At 46.7% G+C, this 22122-nt stretch overlaps 1 protein-coding gene and 1 long non-coding RNA gene across 6 annotated transcripts in view; one reads left to right on the top strand and one right to left on the bottom strand.

Annotated features, from left to right (window-relative positions):
* The window catches only part of BCL2 (BCL2 apoptosis regulator), a 198901-nt gene that overhangs the window by 164582 nt on the left and 12197 nt on the right, over window positions 1–22122 (top strand). Inside the window, exons 3-5 of one of the 5 annotated variants that reach the window (XR_013408273.1) lie at window positions 1142–1330; window positions 2033–2901; window positions 7222–11534. The exons of 1 other annotated variant lie outside the window; for it this stretch is intronic. Coding sequence is in view for 1 of the 4 variants with exons in the window: in XM_077975087.1 (XP_077831213.1) it covers window positions 1142–1186 (45 nt within the window). In the remaining 3 variants the exon portion in view is untranslated. Of the gene's footprint in view, window positions 1–1141; window positions 11535–22122 lie in introns of those variants that run through there. 3 more of the 5 variants (XR_013408272.1, XR_013408271.1, XM_077975087.1) reach the window with 3 other exon arrangements.
* On the bottom strand, window positions 10991–19805 carry LOC144336450 (uncharacterized). The gene is made up of 2 exons (XR_013408274.1): window positions 19371–19805; window positions 10991–16761 (listed from the first exon to the last, which is right to left on the bottom strand). It is a non-coding gene; the product is annotated as an uncharacterized LOC144336450 (long non-coding RNA).

Below are 22122 nucleotides of genomic sequence, written 5' to 3' on the forward strand. Positions count from 1 at the left end.
TAAACACAGGTGTGACCTTTACACAGTGTACTGCGTTACAATTATAATAAGTGAGAGCAGATAAAGCCAGCTGGAGTTTTAAGGTTAACACTGAAAACAGCGAACGCTAATTTTCACTGAAAACAATGTCACAGAGCAAGGCGTAGGTGCCCCTTTTCAACTGCCGCGTGCACGGTTCTATGAACAGCCCCAGGTGACGGGTTTCCATGAAATAAGCCACCTCCTGGGGTACAGAAATACTTAGTGATGCATCCTCTGAGGACCCCCTTTGGGACCACCTTCCTGGGTGGCATATTCCAAATCCTTGTTTGGATGGGAAGGGAGCATTAGGTAACTTCACTTGGAACAAGGTACCATGATTATGTCTGGTCCTGTTTTCGGGGCTGACAGGCCCGGAACGCTTCTCCGGGACTCAGTGTCCTTGATTTTAAAATAAGGGACTTTGACCATATTCCTTCAGTTTCTTGCCTTCTGGTTTTTTAGACAGAGGCTCAGCCCGGAAGCCTAACCCCAAATGCATACTTAATTCCTCGGGAAAACAAAATATTTGTCAGACCCACAATTAACTTAATTGTTTATTTGTGCAAAGGCTTTCTTGTTTAGGACTTGCTGTTGAAATTTGAAAGAGGGTGGCCCCAGATTCATGTTCACATGAGTAGCTGTGGTGGCTACTCACCAGCCAGCTCCTGGGAGAAACAAATGGAGAAGACAGTGAGGGAAGAAAATGGAGGGCAAATTCTCCAAGGTTTACTCCTCCACCAGAGAGACGCCTCCTGGGCAAGCGCTTCTACCTGGATCCCTGGTTGCCCAGGAAATTGGGGAATGAGGGCTTTGGGTGTGGAGTCCCCTTGGCCGTTATGAAGTCCATGGGGATGCAGTTACTGAGCAGAGTAAGAGGCAACCCTCCCCTCTCCACCACGTCTAGACTTGGGAGGAGACTCCTTGGCTTCGGAAAGAAGCTTCTGTTTCTGTTTACGTAAACATCAGGTGGACGGGGGAGGTGGACGCCAGCCTGGGCCGTTCTTGCAGTGCTCAGATGAGGGCGAGATTGGAGGGGGCCAGTACGAGTGTTGGGCATTTGGGTAGCACCTCACAATAATCTGTGGCAGTGGTTCTCCATGGGGACAACTTTGCCTTCCAGGGGATATTTGGCTCGGTCTGGAGACATTTCTGGTTGTCACACTAGACAAGGGTTTCCGCTGGCATGTCGTGGGCAGAGTCCAGAGAAGCTGCTAAACATCCTCGAGTGCACAGGGCAGCCCGTCCTCCCCACAACAAAGAATTACCTGACCCAGAATGTGATCTAAGTTCTAAAGCCTACTAATAGTTGGTAAGTTGAAAGCACTAGATTGACACAAACGGGGAAAGTTATTTGCAGTTTATTTTCCTAAGGGACAATGGGCTGCCACTCCCTTCCACGCTATTGCTGGGTAAGACTCTGTGTTGGCTCTTGCTTTCTTCTCCTCTTTGAACCCCCCCACCCCTCCGCCACCCTGTCTGATGCCCTCCAAGCCTTTTTTTTTTTTTTTTTTCCTGCTTCTCAGCAAGCCTCATGAATATTAACTGGGACACTCAGGGCTAAAATGGTCTCTGGTCTTACTTGAGAAATGCCCTCAAGCAAGAAAAAGAACAAGAGTCCCAAGAACACCAAGTGCCCCTCACCTTGGTCACGCCAATGGTCCACACTGGCCTGGGGAATGGGGGGAGGGTCCTGGGAGAGGGAGGATGCACCTCTGACCTCCAAGGAGAACGTGAGTGAGGGCCCCAGGAAGGGAGAGGGTGTGACAAGCACTCTGGAGAAAGAAAGGAGGAGAGGGTTCAAGGTGACCCTGAGCTCGGGGCAAGATCTACAGGGCCTGCAATTGGCAGAGTGCCTGGCATCTGGCCAAGCAGCCCTCCCTCTCTCTTCCCCACTCCACCACCTGCTCCTTCCTGGTGGCTGCATTGCCGGTTCCTCCCAGCCTCTTCTCACCTGCTGGCTCTAACGTCCATCTCAGCCCAACAACCCTGCTCTTCCCTCCCATGTCAACAGGGGGAAGCAGAGAGCAGCAGAGCGGCCTAAAGGCAGCAACCCCAGGCTTCACTACGCCTCCCCTGCACTCCTGGGCCCCTGTGGCCTCCATCCCAGCAGCTGGACCCTCTGAGACCCTCCTTCTTCCACCAAGCTCACCTGCCACTAAGGGCCCTCCCCACTCAATGCACAGCACATTCCACGCCCACCCGACATCAATCACGTCCTGTCTCATGACTCATCCGATACTGTTGACTTGCTGTACAGTTTCTCACCTTTGCAAATGAGGATTTGTCGCCTCCTCAAGTTGACTGTCCCTGGAGGCCAGGAGATCTGCTGTGGCCCTGCTGTCCTGAGCCTTTCTCAGAGTCTCATGTTCAGCTCAGTTCTGCTGATTGGGGACAAAGGACACTGCTATTTGCCCCCTCTGCCCACTCTGTGCCGACCTCCGCCGGACATTTGGCATCATGAACCCATGTCATTCTCACCCCAGCCTGTGTGGTTGATGCTGTAGCGTCCTCTTATTTTTACAGATGAATAAATAGAGGCTCAGAGACGTTAGGTATCTTGGGCAAGGTGAAGCTGTGAAGACTTGAGAACATAACTGAACGTTCTAGGCTCCTTACCCCACACGGTGTTGCCATCCCAGTCCCAGAAGGTCCTGAGGTTCTTTTGAGATGTGTAATGAATCCATCTTCCTTGAGCATGACACAATCTTTATGGACCTGTTTAAATAGTTTTAATTTCCATGTGTTTATTCATTCATTCTGCAAACATGCACAGAGCTTTTACGAGGTGCCAGGCACTATCAGAACCTGGGAAAACCGAGATGAAGAAAATGTAGCCAATGCCCCAAAGGAGGAGAGAGACACGTGGCAGTGAGTTCACTGGTGAGCCTTGAGGGGGCAGAATAAGAAAAGGGCGTGATGGGGAGGTGGGGGCTTGGTCAAGAAAGGCTTCACAGAGGAGGTGGTATTTGAGCTGAGTGTGGAGAGGTGTGCAAGAGGCAGAGTGGCATCCCAGCCTGAGGATGCATGTGAGCCGGGATCTGTAGAGGAACGAGGCTGTAGCTGATGCTGCCAGTAATCACATGGAGTTCAAGGCAAGCGGTGGGTGTGGGGAGAGGGGAGGCTGGAGGTGTGAGTTATCCTGTGGATAACAGGAGCCACTCAGGGCATTTGGATAAGAGAGAGGGATACAACTGCTTTGTGGGTCTAGCAGACCCCCTGGGAATACTCCAGAGGGAAGCCGAATGGGGCAAGATGAGGGAAGATCAGTTCGGAGCTCCTTGCCACTGTCTAGGTAAGCCATGCAGTGGGGTGAACAGAAGTGGTTTCAGTAAGATCGGAAAGAGGAGACATCCTAGGAGACTTATGTAAGGTGGGGATGACAGTGATGGTGTGTCCATAGGAAGAGAAGAGGAAGGAGCTGAGGATCACCCCAGTTTTTCTGCTAGGATGTAGGCTGAGGGCTGTCAAGGGGGCTGATTGGACCCTTAGAGGCAGATTTTGGGAAGGAGTAATCAGTTCCCTTTGTGCTGTGTTGAGTTTGATGTACCTGATGGCTATGCAGATCTATTTGGTTGCAAACTAGGGTTTGAGGCTCGAACGAGATTCAAGAGTCATCAGCCTAAAGGCTCCACAATAGGGTTGTAGCTTAACCTATTAAGCTTAACCTAGAAAGGTCTGTACTATTAAGACTTCATGAATGTCCCAAAATCCACATTCAGGCCTGCCCTTCCCAGAGTCATCATTGTCTTCTAGAAACCTACTTTGTCCTGTCTCAGCTGCCCCCCTCTGGACCCAGCATTGGCTTTTTGGAGTAGCCAGGTCTGTGTAGAGAATTCTGGATGGAGCATTCCAGGTGGGGACCTCATGGCTTAGTACAAGGTCTGATGTGCTTGCTGTTGGGTAGGAAATCCTGCCTTGATGAGTCTCAGGATTTGGCTGGCCACTCTGCCCTGGTGATTTCAAGAAATCCCTTCTGCTAACTCCAGAACTCTACTTCCAGGCCCATAGCTAATAGTATACAGGTATTGAGTTTCGTTTGAATTTTTTTTCTTTAAGAACTTACCTTGACTAATAATGTTAGAAAATAAGATCCTAAAATTAAAAATTATAGACTCTGCAAAAAGGGCTTTACTGGCTTCAAAGGTTTCACACAACTCTTTTTCATATATGCATTTCCTGTAAGCTCCTTGTAAATAAAGAAGGTACCTAGGAAAGGAAAATTGCCATCTCTGACAGTTCAGTGAAAAACTGAGAGAGGAATGAGAGGGAGTCATGACTGCATCTTAGCCCCTTTGCTGCCAGGCACTTCACAGAAGTCATTTCATCCTCCTGACCACTCTACAACTACAGCCTTTTATTTTCTCTGTTTTATGAATTCATAAATTTAGGCTCAGAGAAGTTAAAGAACTCATCCAACATGAGTTAGATTTAAGCATTGCAGAGAAGGAGAGGAGAACCGATAACTCGTTCAACTCACTGACGAAGCTAGTAATTTGCAGAGTTATGGTTCAAGCACAGATCTGTCTGATTCTAATGTTTGTGCTCTTTCCTCTCCAATGCTACTAGCATGGGTGAGATGTGAGCATTCTGGAGAGGGTGAAAAGTGAGAGGCAGAGGCAAAGGCTGAGTCAAATAGTTTTCTCAGATGAGAGAGACTGGGCAGGCAGTGGATATTCATGCAAGCAAGCTGGAGGCTGTCAGAAATCTGAGCTGAGGTTATGTGGATATACTTGCGTCTTGTCGTCTCTGCTGAAGGACCCATTATCAAATAGGTGGAAAATACAAAAATTGAAGATATGGTGAAGCATTATCACCTGATCAACCCGGCATCCTGCTATCATAGGTGGTGTACAATTTCACCCAACCCAAGTCATCATGTCTTCCAGGAGAAAAGGAGGCTCTAGTAGGCACTGAGGACAAGCACATGTGCTTGTTTTGCCTCCTGGGAATACTTGGTTGGCCCTTTATTTTTTAGTTGCAAGAAGATTTAGGAGTAGCACTCGGTATGTATGTTGATTGTTTGGCTTTGTACACAAATGTTAGAAAATTAAAGAATAGATTTGGTCATTGTCATGTCTGTTTGCCCTCACCAGACTTGACTTAGGTATGGTTCTTTAAAGTCTCAGGCATTTTAGAATAACTTTGGGGAAGGTATTTACAAATTAATTTTTAAAAAACTCTTTCATTTTAGAATTTTCTTAAAAGAGATATGTTTTTAAAATTTCAAATACCTAGAATTGGGCAAACGAGGTGTTGCCAAGTAGAGGCTCTGCTGAGCAAATAATGACCACATCAAAACACCAGCCCCAAGGAAGCAGGCTCTGATTCTGCTCCCAGAGCAGCACATTGGTGTGGTGTCAAATGCATGTTTCTAAAGAACTCAAACATTGTTTTCTCTTAGTTAGATAAACAAACTCCTTGATGTCTATTTATGACTAGTTGTTAGTGAGTCTCTTGGAAGTCATACAAAGCAGTAAGAACAAGATGTTTGCAGGTTGGCTTTGAGTAAAGACCCTCTGTTTTGATCAGGGTCTTGGATCCCCGACTCAATCCCCTACTTGAAGTTCTGAGAGTATTTCTCTGATTGTCATCCAAAACTGTCCTGCCAACTGCTGTAGATTAAATAGGTAGGGAGCAGCTACTAAGTTTCCTTCTTCCCTCCAGCAAAGGAGGCTGGCCATGAGATTTAGCCAATGAGCCCATTTAACTCTCTGTTTTCTAGCTCATTTATCCAAGGGTTCAGTGCACCACTGGAAACCTTCATATAACAGAAAGCCAGTGTTTGGGGGGCATTTGGTTTCAACTTGCTTGTGTTTGAACATTTATATTTATAATAATACTAATCTCTAAGGGACTCACATCACATTAAGAGCTTTATCTTAGGCTGCCAAGGAAACTAGCATGTACCCACATGACTGAGAACTATGAGAAATTGGGTTGGGCCTACAGAAAATTAATAAGCTCTGATTTTCATTTCAAGTATCTTTTCCATGAGATTGTGTTTTGAAACCCACAAAGTCAGGCCAAGCCATTAGCATTCCCTATGCATACCTTTATCCTCCCCCTCTAGCCTGTGCTGTTCCCTCCCCTCGCCCCCAGGCCCTCATCTGTGATGAGGGACTTGCCAGAGTGAACTCTCCCTTGTCTGAACCCTCTGAACCATCATGGCCACCCCTTCTGCCACCAGGACATTCTTGCTTGTATTGCTTGCTCCTGACCTCATAGAGGAGAGGAATAGTTGCATTTTTCTCTGAATCCACCCCAGGGTTTTGATCATGCCAGTCATGTTACAGATGCCCAGTAATTTCTGCTGGGTTAGATGTTAGTCAGTTGCAGGGTAGATTGGTGTTGGGGGAGGTAGCCTGGCAATAGGCAAAAAAGCAGCTTAGGGTCACCGCAGTCAGTGTGGAGAAGGGAATTTTGGGGGGAAATCTGGACAGATAAATTTGACCAATCTATGAGGCCAATTTATAGAAAAAAAACACAAGGAGGGGAAAATTTGTTTTAGTAATTAGAGAGATTAAAGAGAAGCAGGGAATGCCCCTGATTGCATTATAGAAGAGGAGACCAAGATGACTTCAGAAGTCATTTGTTGAAGGTACACAGAGAGCTCAGTGTGAAGAGTCCCATTTTCCTTCTCAGTGGAGGCACGGTTTAGTAACCTTTGAAGAGTGTTGCCTGTCATGCTAGAAAAATATGACAGGACTAGCCCAGTGGAGGTTGGAGACCCAATACCCCCTCTCACCCCCAAACCTGATAACTCATTCTTAAGCGTCAGATCTTATGTTACAGTCCAATATTTCTGGACATTTTTCTGCCAGAAGGTCTCCAGAATATGTTAGCTAAGCTTCAGCTTTAGAGGAATTCATATTTAAATCGACTTCTTTTTTCCTACGTGGAGACTGCTGGAATATCAGACTAAAACAGCTCACGGGAAGGCTGAGCAGAGTCTAATTCTAGAACTTGTGGCAGGCTCGTGGGACACAGGAAATACATAGAGGTGATGGTTTCACAGAGGAAGGGGAATGTCACTCCAGAGAAAACTGGAGGGAGCCAAGAAAATGTGGAGAGAAAGTGGGGAATGGTAACCTCAGATGCAGAGGGAAAGAAAAACAGGAGAAGATACACATAGCAATAAAAGAAGAAAAACCATCACAATGCCCGCTGAGCAAAAAAGTGATTTTTCTGCTTTTCTTCCAGCCCTCCTGGGCCCACAGCGATTGATGATAGGAGCAGAATGCATTCACCGGTGTCCACTCTTGAGCTGGGTGTTGCTGAAGAAGAGAAGAGAAATCTTAGCCGTCTTGCCACCAGATCACTCTCTTTCATTTTCAGGCTGACCCAAGCAAAATGGGGGAAAATTGCATCTGGACAAAGGAAGCTTCTCTTTCTGTACCTAAAAGCCTCATGTCAGGCCGGGCGCCGTGGCTCACGCCTGTAATCCTAGCACTATGGGAGGCCGAGTCAGGAGGATCACTTGATGTCAGGAGTTTGAGGCCAGCCTGGCCAACATGGTGAAACCCCATCTCTACAAAAAAATACAAACATTAGCCAGGCATGGTGGTGGGTGCCTATAATCCCAGCCATTCAGAAAGACTGAGGCAGGAGAATTGCTTGAACCCAGGAGGCAGAGGCTGCAGTGAGCCAAGATCGCACCACTGCACTCCAGCCTGGGTAACTGACAGAGGGAGACTCTGTCTCAAAATAAATAAATAAATAAATAAACGCCTCATGTCAGGAGAAACCTTTCTGTAGAGAGCCGTATAGTTAAGCACTGTGTTTGGTCCAAGCAAAAACTAGAGAAAGGGTTAGAAATCAGTATTATTGGTGACATCTCTCTTCTTCACTGTTAATCCTCTGCCGGTCACTGTCATAACAGTGTTATTTTTCAGGCCTGAAATGAAAATTGGTGATTCCATCAAGCAAAGAGTTTGAAAGGAAGGCTGGGTTACTGCATGGTTATTTGGACTCTCCCTGTAAATACGTGAATAGTTTCAGCTTCCCCTCACATGAGTTGAGGGTAGCAGAATGACATCTCGCTGGGCTAGAAGAGAAACAGAGACAGAACAAGCGAAAATTGTCTGGCACAAGCCAGCAGTTACAACTTATACGTACAGCCCGGGACCGGTATGGGTCTGTGGCCTGTTAGGAACCGGGCCGCACAGCAGGAGGTGAGCAGCTCGCGAGCATCACTGCCTGAGCTCCGGCTCCTGTCAGACCAGTGGCGACATTAGGTTTTCCTAGGAGCACAAACCCTATTGTGAACTGTGCACACGAGGGATCTAGGTTGTGCGCTCCTTATGGAAACCAAATGCCTGATAATCTGTGTTGGAACAGTTTCATCCCGAAATGATCCCCCACCCCATTCGTGGAAAAATTGTCCTCCACAAAACACATCTCTGGTGCCAAAAACATTGTGGACTTCTGACATAAATGAGCTTGGTTCTTTTCTCATCATGTAAACGTTATCAAAGAGATAGAGGTGTCAGCATAAGCACGTCGCTGCTCCATGCACACTTATGACTTAGTGGTTCCGGAAAGGCCCTTTAGCTGGGAGTCGCAGCTACATTTAGGGAGTCACGTGATTGAGTAGAAAGGCAGAATATTTTATGACAGAATTCTGGGTTTGAGTTCTGGTTTCATCATTGATTAACTAGGTGTCCTTGGAAAAGTTACGTATTCTTGGTCATCTGTGAAAGAGGGGTGACAGCACTAATAACTTCTCTGTGGCTTGTTGGGAGGACCACACCAGATGATATATACGGAAGCACTTTCTTAACAACAGCGTGCCATGTGAATATTTGTTTTTGTTTGTAATAGATACCTCTATAATAGTGAGAATGAGAAGGTTATTATTTCATCCTCACTGTTTGTTCACTGTTTTTATTTAACAACCGTTTTGGGTTTTTTTCCCCCTATTACATTCCAGGCAGCAGGCCAGAGGCCACGGAAATTCGTTGCCACTTCACAGTATCTCATTGCATCATTGAGAGGTTTACTCCTGATCAGCACCGAAAGACCATTTTTGGCCTTTAAAAATAAAAATGAAAGTCTAAGAGCCAGAAACATTAAGGATTAAGCTAATTTTTAAAATAACAAATGTTTTCTTATATTCTCTTCTCATTTATATGGTGCTGGTAATTTTTTAAATTAGATTTTCCTCTGGGCATTTTATATTAAAAATGATACAGTTCCCTGTCCTTTGTAATTGCATTTCTTTTGATTTTCTTTTATTATGACTTGCATATCACTGACACTTTTTTCCTGGAATGTTAAAAGTGTACATCATCTGGCTAAAAGGAAAAAATACTGACTTAATAAAAATGGAAAAGAGAGAGAGAGAGAAAATGGATATTCTTCTCTTTGGTTCCAAACAAGGCAAAGTCCTCATTCCTCGTTCTTCATACATGCCAAGGTTGATGTCACGGATCCAAACCAGTTTTGAGTTATCTGAAATGGTGGGGGGGAAAGCCCAGTTTAGCAATCTTCTGAAGCTTGAAAAACAAATTTGTCACAGTCTGATAACCCAAAAATGACTGATGGATTTTCTGTGCATTTTCCAAGCAGGGAGGGGTCGGGCATGGAGAAGGAAACATTCTGAGAAATGACTTAAATGTGGAAACTTTTGGTTCAAGAGGGTATTCTGGGAGATATAAGAAATATCTCCTGGGGGCGTCAAAAGGGAATAACACACTCATCTTGAGTGATGTATGATTCCGTTGCCCGAGGAATAGGGGTGAAAACCATAAACTCCTTAAGTTGGGGTATTAACTTATCATCAAAAGTTACCATAAATAATGGATATTGTTTATGGCTGAGAAGTAGGACACATCCAGAGAAGACATCCCTTAATTTTTCATAAAATCATCTCAGTGTTATTGGAATATGGCTTTCATGCCATTTGAGCTGTCGGAATAGCTATTGGGTGGATTCTTAAGCAGAAATAGTTGGGACTTTAGAAACCCTGCCTGGGATTCTAATGTCTGGTGCCATGAAGATTTTGGCTTGTGTTTCTTTTGATGTCTAGAATATGAAGAACATTCCTAGCTTCTATATTGCAGCAGGTCACGTCCCGGCTTCTTCTAGTAAAACCCCCTCTAGGGTTCAAGCCTCTATTTGCACCGGTAATAAACGTGATGGCACATTGCGACTTTGAATGCAAGCCAGCAGGGCTGCAGGCACCTGTTTCTCCCAGTGCCCCAACTGTATCAGACCCTTTTCATCCTCCGTGCTTTTGATGCACAAACATAAAACGGAGTCCCAGAATCTAAAAGTGATGTCACTTGAGTGTCACCAAGGGCCTTTAGAGGACCACGGGGCATCTCTTTCTGTTACAAATGAGGCTCTCAAAGCCAGGAGAGGTGAATCCCTGGACCACAAGTGGAGGAACTGAGAAAGGGCGCGTCGACACTCAGACCCCACAGCTTGCCATTGTGTGGCTTGTGATAGAACCAAAGACATCAGAACAGACCAGCTTATCCGGTTATAAATCTAGGATAACGTGATGAGCTTCAGAGCCAGGGGTTGAGCTCTGCTGGGACTCCTGCCCTGCAAAGGATGTGTTCCATTGCCAGACATTAAAACCTCTGAAGTCTTGCTTTCTCGCCAAAAGGTATTGTAGACGTGATGGCAGTGAAGTTATTTTTTTCGCATTTAAAATTACCCTTAATAAAATCACCTTTTTCAAGTGGTGTACTGAGTTAGTAAAACAAACCTGTTTGAATCTGTATTCCATCAACCATGAACTTATGCCTGGGGATCAAAAACTTCCTAAAACCCACCAGGCGTGTGTGTGGAATAATCCTAATACTTTTTTCGCAGTTTCTCAGGGTGTTTCAGTAGGTTAGGATTACCTCCAAAGACATTTAAATGATGTTTCAGGTTCAAACGGAAATGAAAAGCACATAAAGTTGTAAGACATAAGAATTCCAAGAATTTGGCAGAGGTGAAAACACACAAAGAAAAGATGAAATTTAGACGTTTTTATTCTGCTCATTTATCCAACACAAATCCCTCTCCAGTTGTCCCATAACCACAATGCCAGCATTTAACTCCACAAGGGTTAAAGGAGGCTTGTGGAGCAGGCCCCTGGCTGACTTCAGCGTGGATCACAGGCCTGGCGTCCTGTCAGACTTCCACAGTTAAATGGTAACCACAGTGCCTCGAGTTACCTCGCTCCATTTCTTGGGGGGCTCAGGGACAGCCCCCATTTCCCCATCAGTGTCCACGACCCGGGTCCTTCCGCCAGAAGGCGGGCTGGAAGGTCCCTCGCAACTATGGCCAAGCCCTGGCCGCAGCTGCAGAAGTCTCACTTGTTCCACTCAGCCAACACTTATTTCTTTATGTATCCGAGGGAGTGGGGAATTAGTGTCTTCCAGGAAACTCAGCCTCTGAGTTTTCTGTCCTAGAATTCAATAGGCAGATGGAGAACGGGTTGTGGGGATCGGAGCTGAGGAATGAACTTCAGCTGATAAAATGCAAGACAAGGAGGGAACAGGAAAGCAAAGGACAAAGAGAAGGAGGAAAAAAATAAAGAGAATTTTGGCAGGGAAAAGGGATTTGGGAGCTAGGACAGGTGTCCTGTCTGAATTATAGTGAAGGCAGGGGAGCCAGGTTTGGGGGATCTCGGGGATCTGGGCCATGTGCAGCCTTTTTTTTTTGTCTCCCACCAACTCCTCGCTGTCTGAGCAAGGTTTTGGGCATCCTGTGTGCTGAGGACAGAGCTGAGCTTATAGCCACTGTGCGTGATGGATGCTGTGATTCTCCTTTTTTGTTTGTTCATCTTTAATGTGGTGTATTAGAGATGTTGCACTGACCACATTCCCTCTCAGCATGCAACTGCCAAAATGCTGAAAGAAAGTGTTTAGCTTGTTGGATCTGACTGCAACAATCACAAACTCGCCTCACAAACTTCTGGCCTTCCAGTAACACATCGAACATTAAAGGATTAAATGCTTGGTGAGCATAGCTAGGTTCATGTAAAACACTTGGTGGGTAGGTTCCTAGGAATTTAAAGGTCTCTGCCTTTGTTAAATTATGAAAATTTTAAAAATTTAAGTGAGTAGAGAAAAACTGTTTCCAGTCATGAGGAGTCACAAAGGGTGCCTCCAGGAGGAGAAAGACCGTGCAAGGAGCAGGCATCAGGGCAGTGGGGCTAGTGGCCCAGAGAAGGCCCCCCCATCCTCCTGGTCTCTTGGGCAGTGGGGCTAGTGGCCAGGGAAGCCCCCCATCCTCCTAGATCTCTTGGGCAGTGGGGCTAGTGACCAGAGAAGCACCCCCACCATTCCCCTGGGTCTCTTCTTTGAGGGCTTGTGCTCTGTCCATGGTGTGAGAGCCACTCTTGTTCATGCATGTTGCAGACACAACCGCTTTTGATCCAGCAAGAATAGTTGAGCTGATCCCTTGAAAGGATCAAAATCCAGTTGCCACTGTGGAAGCTCTGGGGCCACATATTTTAACATTCTAAATTAGGCCTCAAGTTGGATTTGTTTTTGTGACTCAAGGAAATTTTATTCTCTTTCACATTCTAGAATTCCCTGTGAAGCAGCCCTGTAAATAGGAGGGCTTTTCCTGAATAATATGGAAAGAATTTCTCTTTGGGGATTTGGGTCTATATCATACAACATTTTAAAATACTCTTGAGATGGCACGTGCAGCCCCAGCAACAGGGCCGGACCACAGTCAGGGGCTTCCAGAGTGTGTCGCACACGTTCCCATGGGATCCAGCCTTGCCCCGTGCCCAGGGCGGGTGGGGGCGGGGAGGATGGGGAAGGTCCTGTGACTGGTGGTTTCTCCATGGTCACAGGGTCTTCTTTCTGTTGATGCGGCCCCATTCACTCTGACTCACCCCTGCCCACATACACCGGCTTGCTTTAGGACCCGCCAGGGTGGCCCCAAACTCCCATGCCACTTCCTTGCCCTGAAACACCATCCTCGATTTTCTTGCTTTTATTCAAAGTCCTGAGGGCTCAACTCCTGTCTCACTTTCTGTCCGCCTCCTAGCCCATCTTAAAAACTCTTGGTACGTTTCTTGAGCCTTCCCTGTCACTCCTCGGGACTTCCTGTTTTGCCTCTCATATTTATTGCTCGGGGGAGCCGGAGCTGGATCTTGTATGTCTTTTCTGCTTCCTTTGGGAGGAGCAAAATGTAGTTGAAAAGGTACATGCCTGGCAGTCACATAGTCCCGGATTCGAACCCCAGCTTTGCTGCAATGAGCTGTGTGACTTTGAGCAAGTTGTGTGACCTTTCTGATGGCAGTCTCTTCTGTCTAGAGTTGTTCATAAAAGTCACCTTAATGGGCTTTGGCACCACGGTTAAATATCTCTCCTCATCCCAGATTTAGTGCCTGGCCAGAAGTAGATGCTAAATAAATACTTTTTAAAGTGGTTCGCCTGTGGTTGGATTGCTCAATTCAGATATATCCAAAGGATAGATCAAAGCTAGAGGAAAGAAAGAGCTAGAAAGAGCCATCCAAAGTTAGCACCAATTATACTATGAAAAACATGTTGCCTGTGTATCCAAGATTGGCCAAGGGGTTTCCTCAGTGGAAATAGCAATTTGCTCGACCTAAAATTTCTCTGGAAGCCTTCACCAGCCCAAACCTGAGCTTATTCTTACGATGTTAGGTGTGAACATCTCTGAGTCATCCCATTGGAAGAGGGTTTTACTGAGTACCTGATTTGGGTGATGAGTATGACATCATTCCTAACTTAAGGAGCTCTTTGTCATGCAGAGTCAAGCTCACTGTCTCCCTTGCAGCGCTCCGCACAATACTGGGTGCAACGCAGATGGCCAGTAAATGTTCGCATCCCTGAATGCAACCTGAGCCAACTCGCTCCAAGGTTTCTGCAATGGCGGCAAGGTTCTGCGGATGCTGCACGTGCGTAGGCATGGCCACTGACCACTCAGCTGCCAGTCCCACCTGGAATGTTCTGGCTCTGCCCTTTTGCCTGAGGAATAGTCAGTGTATGAAGGCCCCGTAGCACAGTTCAAATCCCATTTGCAATCCAGCCAGCACATACTTGCATCCCTTCTGCAGGCAGGGTCCCCAGGCTCGCCACTGCAAGCTGCAAATGTGTGTGACCCGTCCTGAGCGTTTGACAGGAAGTGACAGTTGCCTTGGAAGTGGATCTCCCAGGGGCACGACTTTTCTCGTGTTAAGTGCCCACTGCCGACAACGCTGACAGGCCTTGTACAGTGGGCACGTGTAGTGTTCTGACCTTGCTCCTGCCCCCAGCAGGCCGGCTTCACTGGCTTCACTGTGAGAGCGTGTCCTTGGGTCAGGTCAGCCAGCTGTCAACTGTGCCCCTGGAGGTTGTGCTGATGGAAGATATTTCAGCCCCTCCACTCACTGAAAACTCATCCATGATTGCTTTCAGCTTCTCTTTTTCTCTTTCTCTTTGTCTTTCTGGGTCTCTGTGTCTCCCATTTCTCTCCCTGAGTTTCTGTTTTTGCTTCTCTCTCTAGTTCTATATACAGCAGTATCCTTGCAACAGAAAGCATACTGTCAGAGGTCCTTCACCGTAAACAGCTATTCATACGAGAGGCCACGCCGGCATGTCTTGTCCATGTGTTAATGAGCCAGGATCCAGAACCACAGGCTGACCTGGCCCGCCGTTTACCTGTCCTGGTTCTAACAGCTGCTGCCACTGACAGAGGCTGCATTTTCCTTGTGATAGAGAGGTCTGCTGTCTTCCCTGGGCACAGGAAGACTGTCTGATGAGGAAGGAAGAGGATTGTCAAGGAGCCAAGCAGTGTTCCTTGAAATGCATCTGGTTTTATTCATGTTGAGTCTTTCCAGGTGAACTGAACTAAATCATAAACTACAAAATGAAAGCAGATTTTTCTTAGCATGCCCATATGGAGCTCACTGAGGAGTTCACCACCATCCGTCAGCTCCCCTTGTCCCCCAGAGCACAGAGGATATAATTGTTCTTCTCTTACTGATCGGTAGATTGATGGTGTGGATAAGAAGCCTCTCCCATGGGCTTCTCCGAGGATCATCGCAGTCGCTTTGACAGTCACAGAATGACCCATTGAGCAGAACTGGCGAGCTGGGATCCAAAGAAGACTATTATACGTTGGGGTGCTTTTGAGTGGGATGTGAGCAGGCTGTGAAGGTTCAGCCATTTGTGACTTACCTGCCCCAAACCAAGAACAACAGAACCAGCATCACCCGGGGTGCATCTGGTCCTCGACAGATGTCTGGGCCCGCGGTTGGTCATCAGGGCTGCCTGGAGCCAGTGCAGTGTGGCGCTTCCAGAAAAGATGCCCAGGCTGATTTCTTAACCAGTCCTGAAAAACAAGCGCCAGACAAGGCAGGGCTAGAGGCTGGCAGTGCCCAGCTGGCTGAGGATGCCGCCTCCTCCAGCCTAGTCTGCTTTGCTCTTTTTCTTCTACATACCCTCCTCCAGGTCTGAGGCCACTTTCAGCAAGTTCCTATTAGGACATGCAGGTTCTTTGTACTCCCCCTACCACCAGCCTCAGTCAACACTTACTGATTTAAACAAGTGAGAACCAAACATTTGGCCCCCAACTCTGGCCCTCCACGTTTAATAAATGAAGGACTCCCTCCCCTCACTGCCCCCAGCAGCGACGTCCTGATGACAGCGATTAGGCCAAGCTGCAGAACTTAACAAGCATCTGCTTTCAGTTCCCATTTTTGGCATATTTTCATGAATTAACTCTTGCAGTGACAAAAATAGAGGGAGGCAGCCTGGGCCATGCCCCATGTTCATGAGTCACATGGCAGGCACAGGGGACACAGCACACTTGGCCCAAATCATAACCTCCAAGTAGAGCATATTTGCCTGTGGCTAATCCCTGTGGAGCCCACGGTGATTATGTTCTGCTCACATACAGAGACAGGTATGGACAGTGGCGTGGGGTGGGGAGGAGAGCCACACCTGTGGCTCCAGATCCCAAGAAAGAACAGTTGGTGGATCTATTCCAAACGCCAGTCTGCCCATGGAATCCCCAGCCCGTATCAGGCAGTGGAGAGTCCTGTTCGGTATTGAGGATAAGCAGAGCTTCCCACCTGCTCCCTACTTTGAGCCACACTGATGTCACCAGTTCTAATTAAAATTGGCATGAGAGGCAGAGGGCTTTGTGGGCATATGGGGGTTGGGGTATGGGACAAATAACCTGGATTATGCTCATAAAAGCAAAGAGATTGGAAGCACAGAGGCACATCAGAGGTCACAGCAGATTGACTGCTATGCCAAGAAAGACCTCCTCCTAACTCACAGCAGGAGGGTCTGAGGCCAGGTGGGGAGAAGAGCAGTGGAGAAGTGGCGGATGGAAGAGATGGACCACACAGAGAGGAAGCAGGAGATCCTCGGAACAGTTACAGTAACATAGCTCTGGCACGCACCAACAGAACCCAAGTCGCATCCTCAAGGATGCACGGGAAAGGGTGAAGAATAAGGTCACTAACTAGGTAAGCCCAGATGGTAGAGCGGAGAGACACTTCTTAGAGGTTCGCTACGGTGGAGTTTTCAGATGAGGAAAATTGAAGGACCCAGGGGTGACGTGAGCTGCTCACCTTACAAGGAGGAGCGCCTTGATTGCTGCTCATACATCCGACCCCTAACTTCTCATCCAGAACACAAGCCACGCCACCTCCTACTACAGTTCTTCCTTTTTTTCTTTTGGAGAATGACAGTGGTGCACATTTTCTAACCAGCAGACTCCCATTCCTCATACACTTGTGAGCAGAGGATCCATCACAAGCCAGTACTTCTGTGGGATTCCATATGGTATAAAAATAGTTTAGTCCCTCTTCATGTCGTGTAAGGAATATAATTAAGTTCTTTTATTGGGATATAGTTCACATGCCATAAAATTCCATTTAAAGTGATCAGCGCATTGATATTCAAAAGGTTATACAACCATCACCATTAGCTAATTCCAGAACTTTTCCATCACTCCAAAAAGAGGCCCGGTACCCATTAGCAGTGACTCCCTAGTCTCCCCATCTCCTGGGAACGTCTAATCTACTTTTTGTCTTTATGGCCTTGCCTATTTTGGACATCACATATCAATGGAATCATACGGTGGGTGGCCTTTTGTGCCTGGATCCTTCACTTGGCCTCATGTTTTTGAGGGTCATCCATGTTGTTGCATGTGTCAATGCTTCACTCCTCTTTTTGGCTGAGTTGTAAGATTCCATTGTGTGGGTAGACCACATTTTGTTTATGTGTTCATCAGTTAGTGGATATTTGGGCCATTTCCACTTTTGGCTATTATGAATAATGCTGATGTGAACATTTGTGTACAAGTTTTCTATGAACATGCACTTTCAATTCCTTTGGGTGTACTAGGAGTTGAATTGCTGGGTCATGTGGTGACTCTGTTTAACTTTTTGAGGAATCAGCAAACTGTTTTCCCACAATGGCTGCACCATTTTACATTCCCACCAGCAATGTGCAAGGGTTTCAATTTCTCAACATCCTCGCCAACACTTGTTGTTATCTATTTTTAAAATTAGAGCTGCTCTAGTGGATGTGAAGTGATCTCTCCTTGTGGTTTCAATTTGCATTTCCCTAATGACTAACGATAGTGAGCATCTTTTCATGCACTTACTGGCCATTTGTGTACCTTCTTTGGTAAAATATCTACCAGAATCCTTTGGCCTTTTTAAAAATTTAGCTAGTTAGGCTTTTATTGTTGAGTTATAATAATTAAGTTTTTTGCTGGACATATTTTCATGTCCAACACAATATCATAAAGTGTTGTTTGTCACTTTATGTTTGGGGGGGAAGTATCACTTCCCCCGCAAACAGTGAAGTAGCATAAGCCCAAAACAAGAGAGGGCTGAGCACCAAAATAGGCAGGGCCCTCAGAAGCTCCAGCCAAAAGAAGGTAATGGAATGAGGAAGGTAGGAAGAAAAATGAAGAAACATTGTTTTAAAGCCAAAACACTGGAAAGCAGGTGACTGAGGCCTGTGTGTATATAGGCCCTTTCTTTAAGCCTCTTCAGGTGTGCCTTAAAATGAGGACAGGAGCATGGGCCTCTTCTCTCCTGGCAAGGCCACTGCTGGGCAAATGGGCCTACAGACACAAAGTGCTTTGAATTCAGTACTGAGAAAATTCTCAGGCCCATGGAAGCCACTGGGAATATTACCGAGCAGTTACTATAGGGCAGGGTGTGTGTCTTGTTTAGCTTTAAGCTAAATATTCAACACCTTACAAAAATATGTTTGGTTACTGAATGAATAAGCCCGCTGAAGATGAGATTTCAAGGTCATATAGATACGGCCTTTAGTCTCTCTTGTTATGATTTATTACATGAACATGGCGAACCAAATAGCATAACTATTAACATATTTTTAGCACTTTTTGCTATAAATGCATTTCTTCACCCATTTCAGAAGTACGTCTTTTGAATTACTGGACTGACCACACCTTCTTGCAGGAGGGACATGAGCCCACAGGTGCCCTGCCATATTTGCATAGCTAGTACGGCAGCAGGGAACTTGGCTCTGTGCTTCCCTCCAGATACTACCTTCTACCCCAGCCCAGAAGGTAATTAGACTAAGGAATCCTCAGAGGTCCATCTCTGGAATAGCTAGCTCCTGCTCAAGTCTCCATTAGCAGGTGGTTGGGGCCAAGCTTCCTCTGCCCTGGCCCATGGCATAAGCCATCTTTGCACATTATTTTCAAACTGTGAAAATAATGCTGGAGAAAGGAAGCACCCATTTGCGCTTCTCATTTTTCAGCCTCCCCAACTCCTGAGGGCCCCTGCCTGATTTGCATTCTTAGCTAAATTTGCATAACAGAATATACCAGAACTTCCCTGGACCAACTGTGGTAAGCGGGCAAGTTTTGTTTTTGTTTTGTTTGGGTTTTTCATCTCCTGCCATGTCTCCAGCAGGTTTCTAGTTACATCCAAATGACGCGGAGATTAGGTTTCATGTATGTCATTGGCTCATGATTCAACCAGCCCCTCCCCCTGGACCCAGAGTTCCTCCAAGATCAACCCCCAGGCACTGGAGATGGCTTTGGGGAGTAGCCCTCGCCAGCCCGCCAGCCCAGAGGAAGGCAAATCCTTGTGCTTCTCACGCTCCCGTGCCTCTTCGCCATCTCCGGCCCAGGCAGCTGTGTGTCCTTCAGTTATATGCTCAAGGGTTATTTTTTTCCCCTTCCTTTTCCCTCAAACCCGGAAACAATATTTTGGGAGTAAAGGGAGGGTGCGGGAGGAAGAGTCACAGAGGACAGAAGCAAGCCTGCAGCTGCCAAAGCCACGCTGCTCTGCAGACGGAACCCTCTAGACTCATTCAGCACAATGTGGCTGTGGAGGAAATCCTGCCAAGCCTATGATAAGGGGGGAAATGGAGTCACTTCCTCACCAGCTGCTTTTTTCAGGTAGAAAAAAGTCCTCACTTCCTTGCGTGTGCTCTGCCGGCCACCACTCCCAGCGGCCAGGATGGCTTGCTCCCCCTTTTGCTCTGAGCCAACTCTGGTGTCAGGAGAATCTTGCTTGACTTTGTGGAGAGGTCTCTCTCTGCAAGACGAGTGTCTGTCTACCCCACTTCCTCCTTCATGTCCTTTCTCTTTCTCCTGGCATCCTCTCTCACCTGACGGTTGCATGTCATAGACTCTGTGCGGCTGCAGTAGTCACAGATAGTATTGCCAGTGAGTCTCCAGCCCTCTTGGTGGAATCTAGGATCAGGACACACTCAGTGGTCTCTATGTTTGCATAGATGTCCAGAAACAGCCTTTGACCTCTGGTCATCTCCCCTGCCCTGCACCACAGGCACCAGTGCTTCCCCTCTTGCCAGCGCCCTGCTATTGTCCTTTCACCCTCTTAGGCAGCACTTGTCAAAGTTTGTCTTCCTAATACTCCAAACACAGCAGCAGTCTCCCTGACAGAGGGGTTAGTGGCCAAATGAGTTTGGAAAATGCTACTCCCTTTCTTGGAAAATCAAGCACCTGTAAGTGGGGGGTGATAATTTTTAGTAACCAATATAGCAGGGTCACTGACCAGCACTGACCAATCAGATCCTTCTGTGTCCTTGGGAACTGACTAAACATCAGTCCCTGGGGGGAAGACACTAGAGGCTGCTGCTAGGGGGAAAAAAAAAAAAACACCTTGAATTTTATCTAAGCCAGTCCTTTATCAGGCCTCTGAATACTCCCTTTTTAAAAAAATATTATCTATTAGGATGTTTGAAAAATCTGCCGTATAGTAAAACCAATCAGTTTATTTCAGCTCCACAAACATTTGTTGAGTTCCTAATATATGACAGACACATTCTCCAGAGATCCAAAGATAAATAAAACATGGTCCTGCACCTCCAGGTGCTAATAGTTGAATGGGGAAGGCAGACATGTAAACAGATGATCTTCGTATAATACTGTGAACAGGGAACAGCCAAGGATTATTTAGTTCAACCTAGGGATTTGGAGAAGGTTGCTTGCAGAAAATGATTGAGCTGAATCTCTGAATGAACCAAAGTGGACTTAAGAGTGACAAGCTGAGCAGGAGGACTAGGTTGGAGCCAGGGCATTGGGAACCTTAGACTTAAGCATGGAAGCAACAGACTTGATTCTGAATGGATCACTCTGGCTGCAGTACCTGGAAGAGGTTTACAGGCAGACCACAAGACTCAGACCAAGGCAGAGAGATCAGATTGGAAATCACAGCAGAGACCCTGGGGAGAGAAGGTAAAGGGAGAGAGAAGTGTTCAGGTGGTAAAATCGGCATTGCATCTACTGCCCTGTTCTGTCCTGTCCCCTGGCCCTTACCACTTTAGTGCTCACTAACTTGACCTCCAGCTATAAGAGATATGGCATCTGCATCTATTTCCTTGATGGGTACTTCACCTGTGACATTACCAGCTAGGAGTGCTGGGGTATTGACATTCCATAGGAGCAACCTTCAACCAATGAATAGCAGGAGTTGGTGTATAAATACCCCAGCTCTCTAGCCCTTCAGTGGGTTAACAAGAGATGCATGGTCTACACTAGCCCTCAGATTTCCCTGGCAGGAGTAAGCTCTGTTTGCCAGTAGCAATAACTTGCTTGATAAGGTAACTTATGCATGGGTCTTTTCCTTTTTTCTCTCCATTCCCTGCTCCCCTTAGAGTTCCTAGCATCATCTCCCAAATAAACCACTTGAACTCGAATCTTTGTCTTAGGGTCTGCTTCTGAGGGAACCTAACCTATGGCCATGGGATTTACTGATGAATGAATGTGGGGCATGAGGAAGAGAAAAACATCTAGGAGACTCTCAGGCTGTAGGTTTACTTGATGCCATAGCCAGGTTGAAGACAGGAAGAGAGGGAGGCTTGATGGAGGGAGTGATGATAGCTTCAGTTTGGGGCAGGTTGATCGAACTCCTTAGGGGATGTCTTAGAAAGCAATTGGAATAAGTATTTGGCAGTTAGGGGAGAAAGTGAGACTGGATATAAAGATGTTAGGGACATTATCATAGGGGTGGTATTAAGACCAACAGAGTGACAGAGATTGGCCACAGAGAGAAAAGAAAATATCCAGACAGAAGCCTGATGGGCAGCACCGAGAACTTATCAGAATAGGCCAGGGAGGAGGTGCCCATGAGGGAGACAGAGAGGAATTTCTTCAGGAGGAAGGAGGCAGCCCAAAGAGAGCAGAGTCACAGAAGACCCTCAGTGGTCTTGGTGTCCGGGGCATCAGAGCACCTAGTAAGATACAACCTCACAACCAGTGAATTTAGCCACATGGAGGGTATTGGTGGTCTCTGTGGAGGTGGTTTCAGAGGCACAATATACGAAGAAGCCAGACTGAGTGAGTTCAAATGTGGGTGGGAAGTGAGCCAATGAGTGTGGGTTAGCAGCTTGTCTAGGAGGGCAGAGACAGAGAAGATAATGGTTAGGGTGGAGCACACATCAGCATGGACATTTTGAGGATACCTGAGTCCAGAAAGGAAGGATGCGGTTGAAATTGTAGTTGAGAGCAGGGACAATTGACAGAGGAAGGTTCCTGAAGCAATGGGAGATGGTAGAATCAGGGCGAAGGGTGGAGAGGAGCAGGGAAGGACAGGCAGAAATGGACATTTGTGCATGGGCCAGGGTGGAAAGCTGTGGTAATTCTTGCCCAATGATCCCAATTTTCTCAGAG

Source organism: Macaca mulatta, chromosome 18, assembly GCF_049350105.2.
Source record: "Macaca mulatta isolate MMU2019108-1 chromosome 18, T2T-MMU8v2.0, whole genome shotgun sequence".
NCBI classification, from domain to species: domain Eukaryota; kingdom Metazoa; phylum Chordata; class Mammalia; order Primates; family Cercopithecidae; genus Macaca; species Macaca mulatta.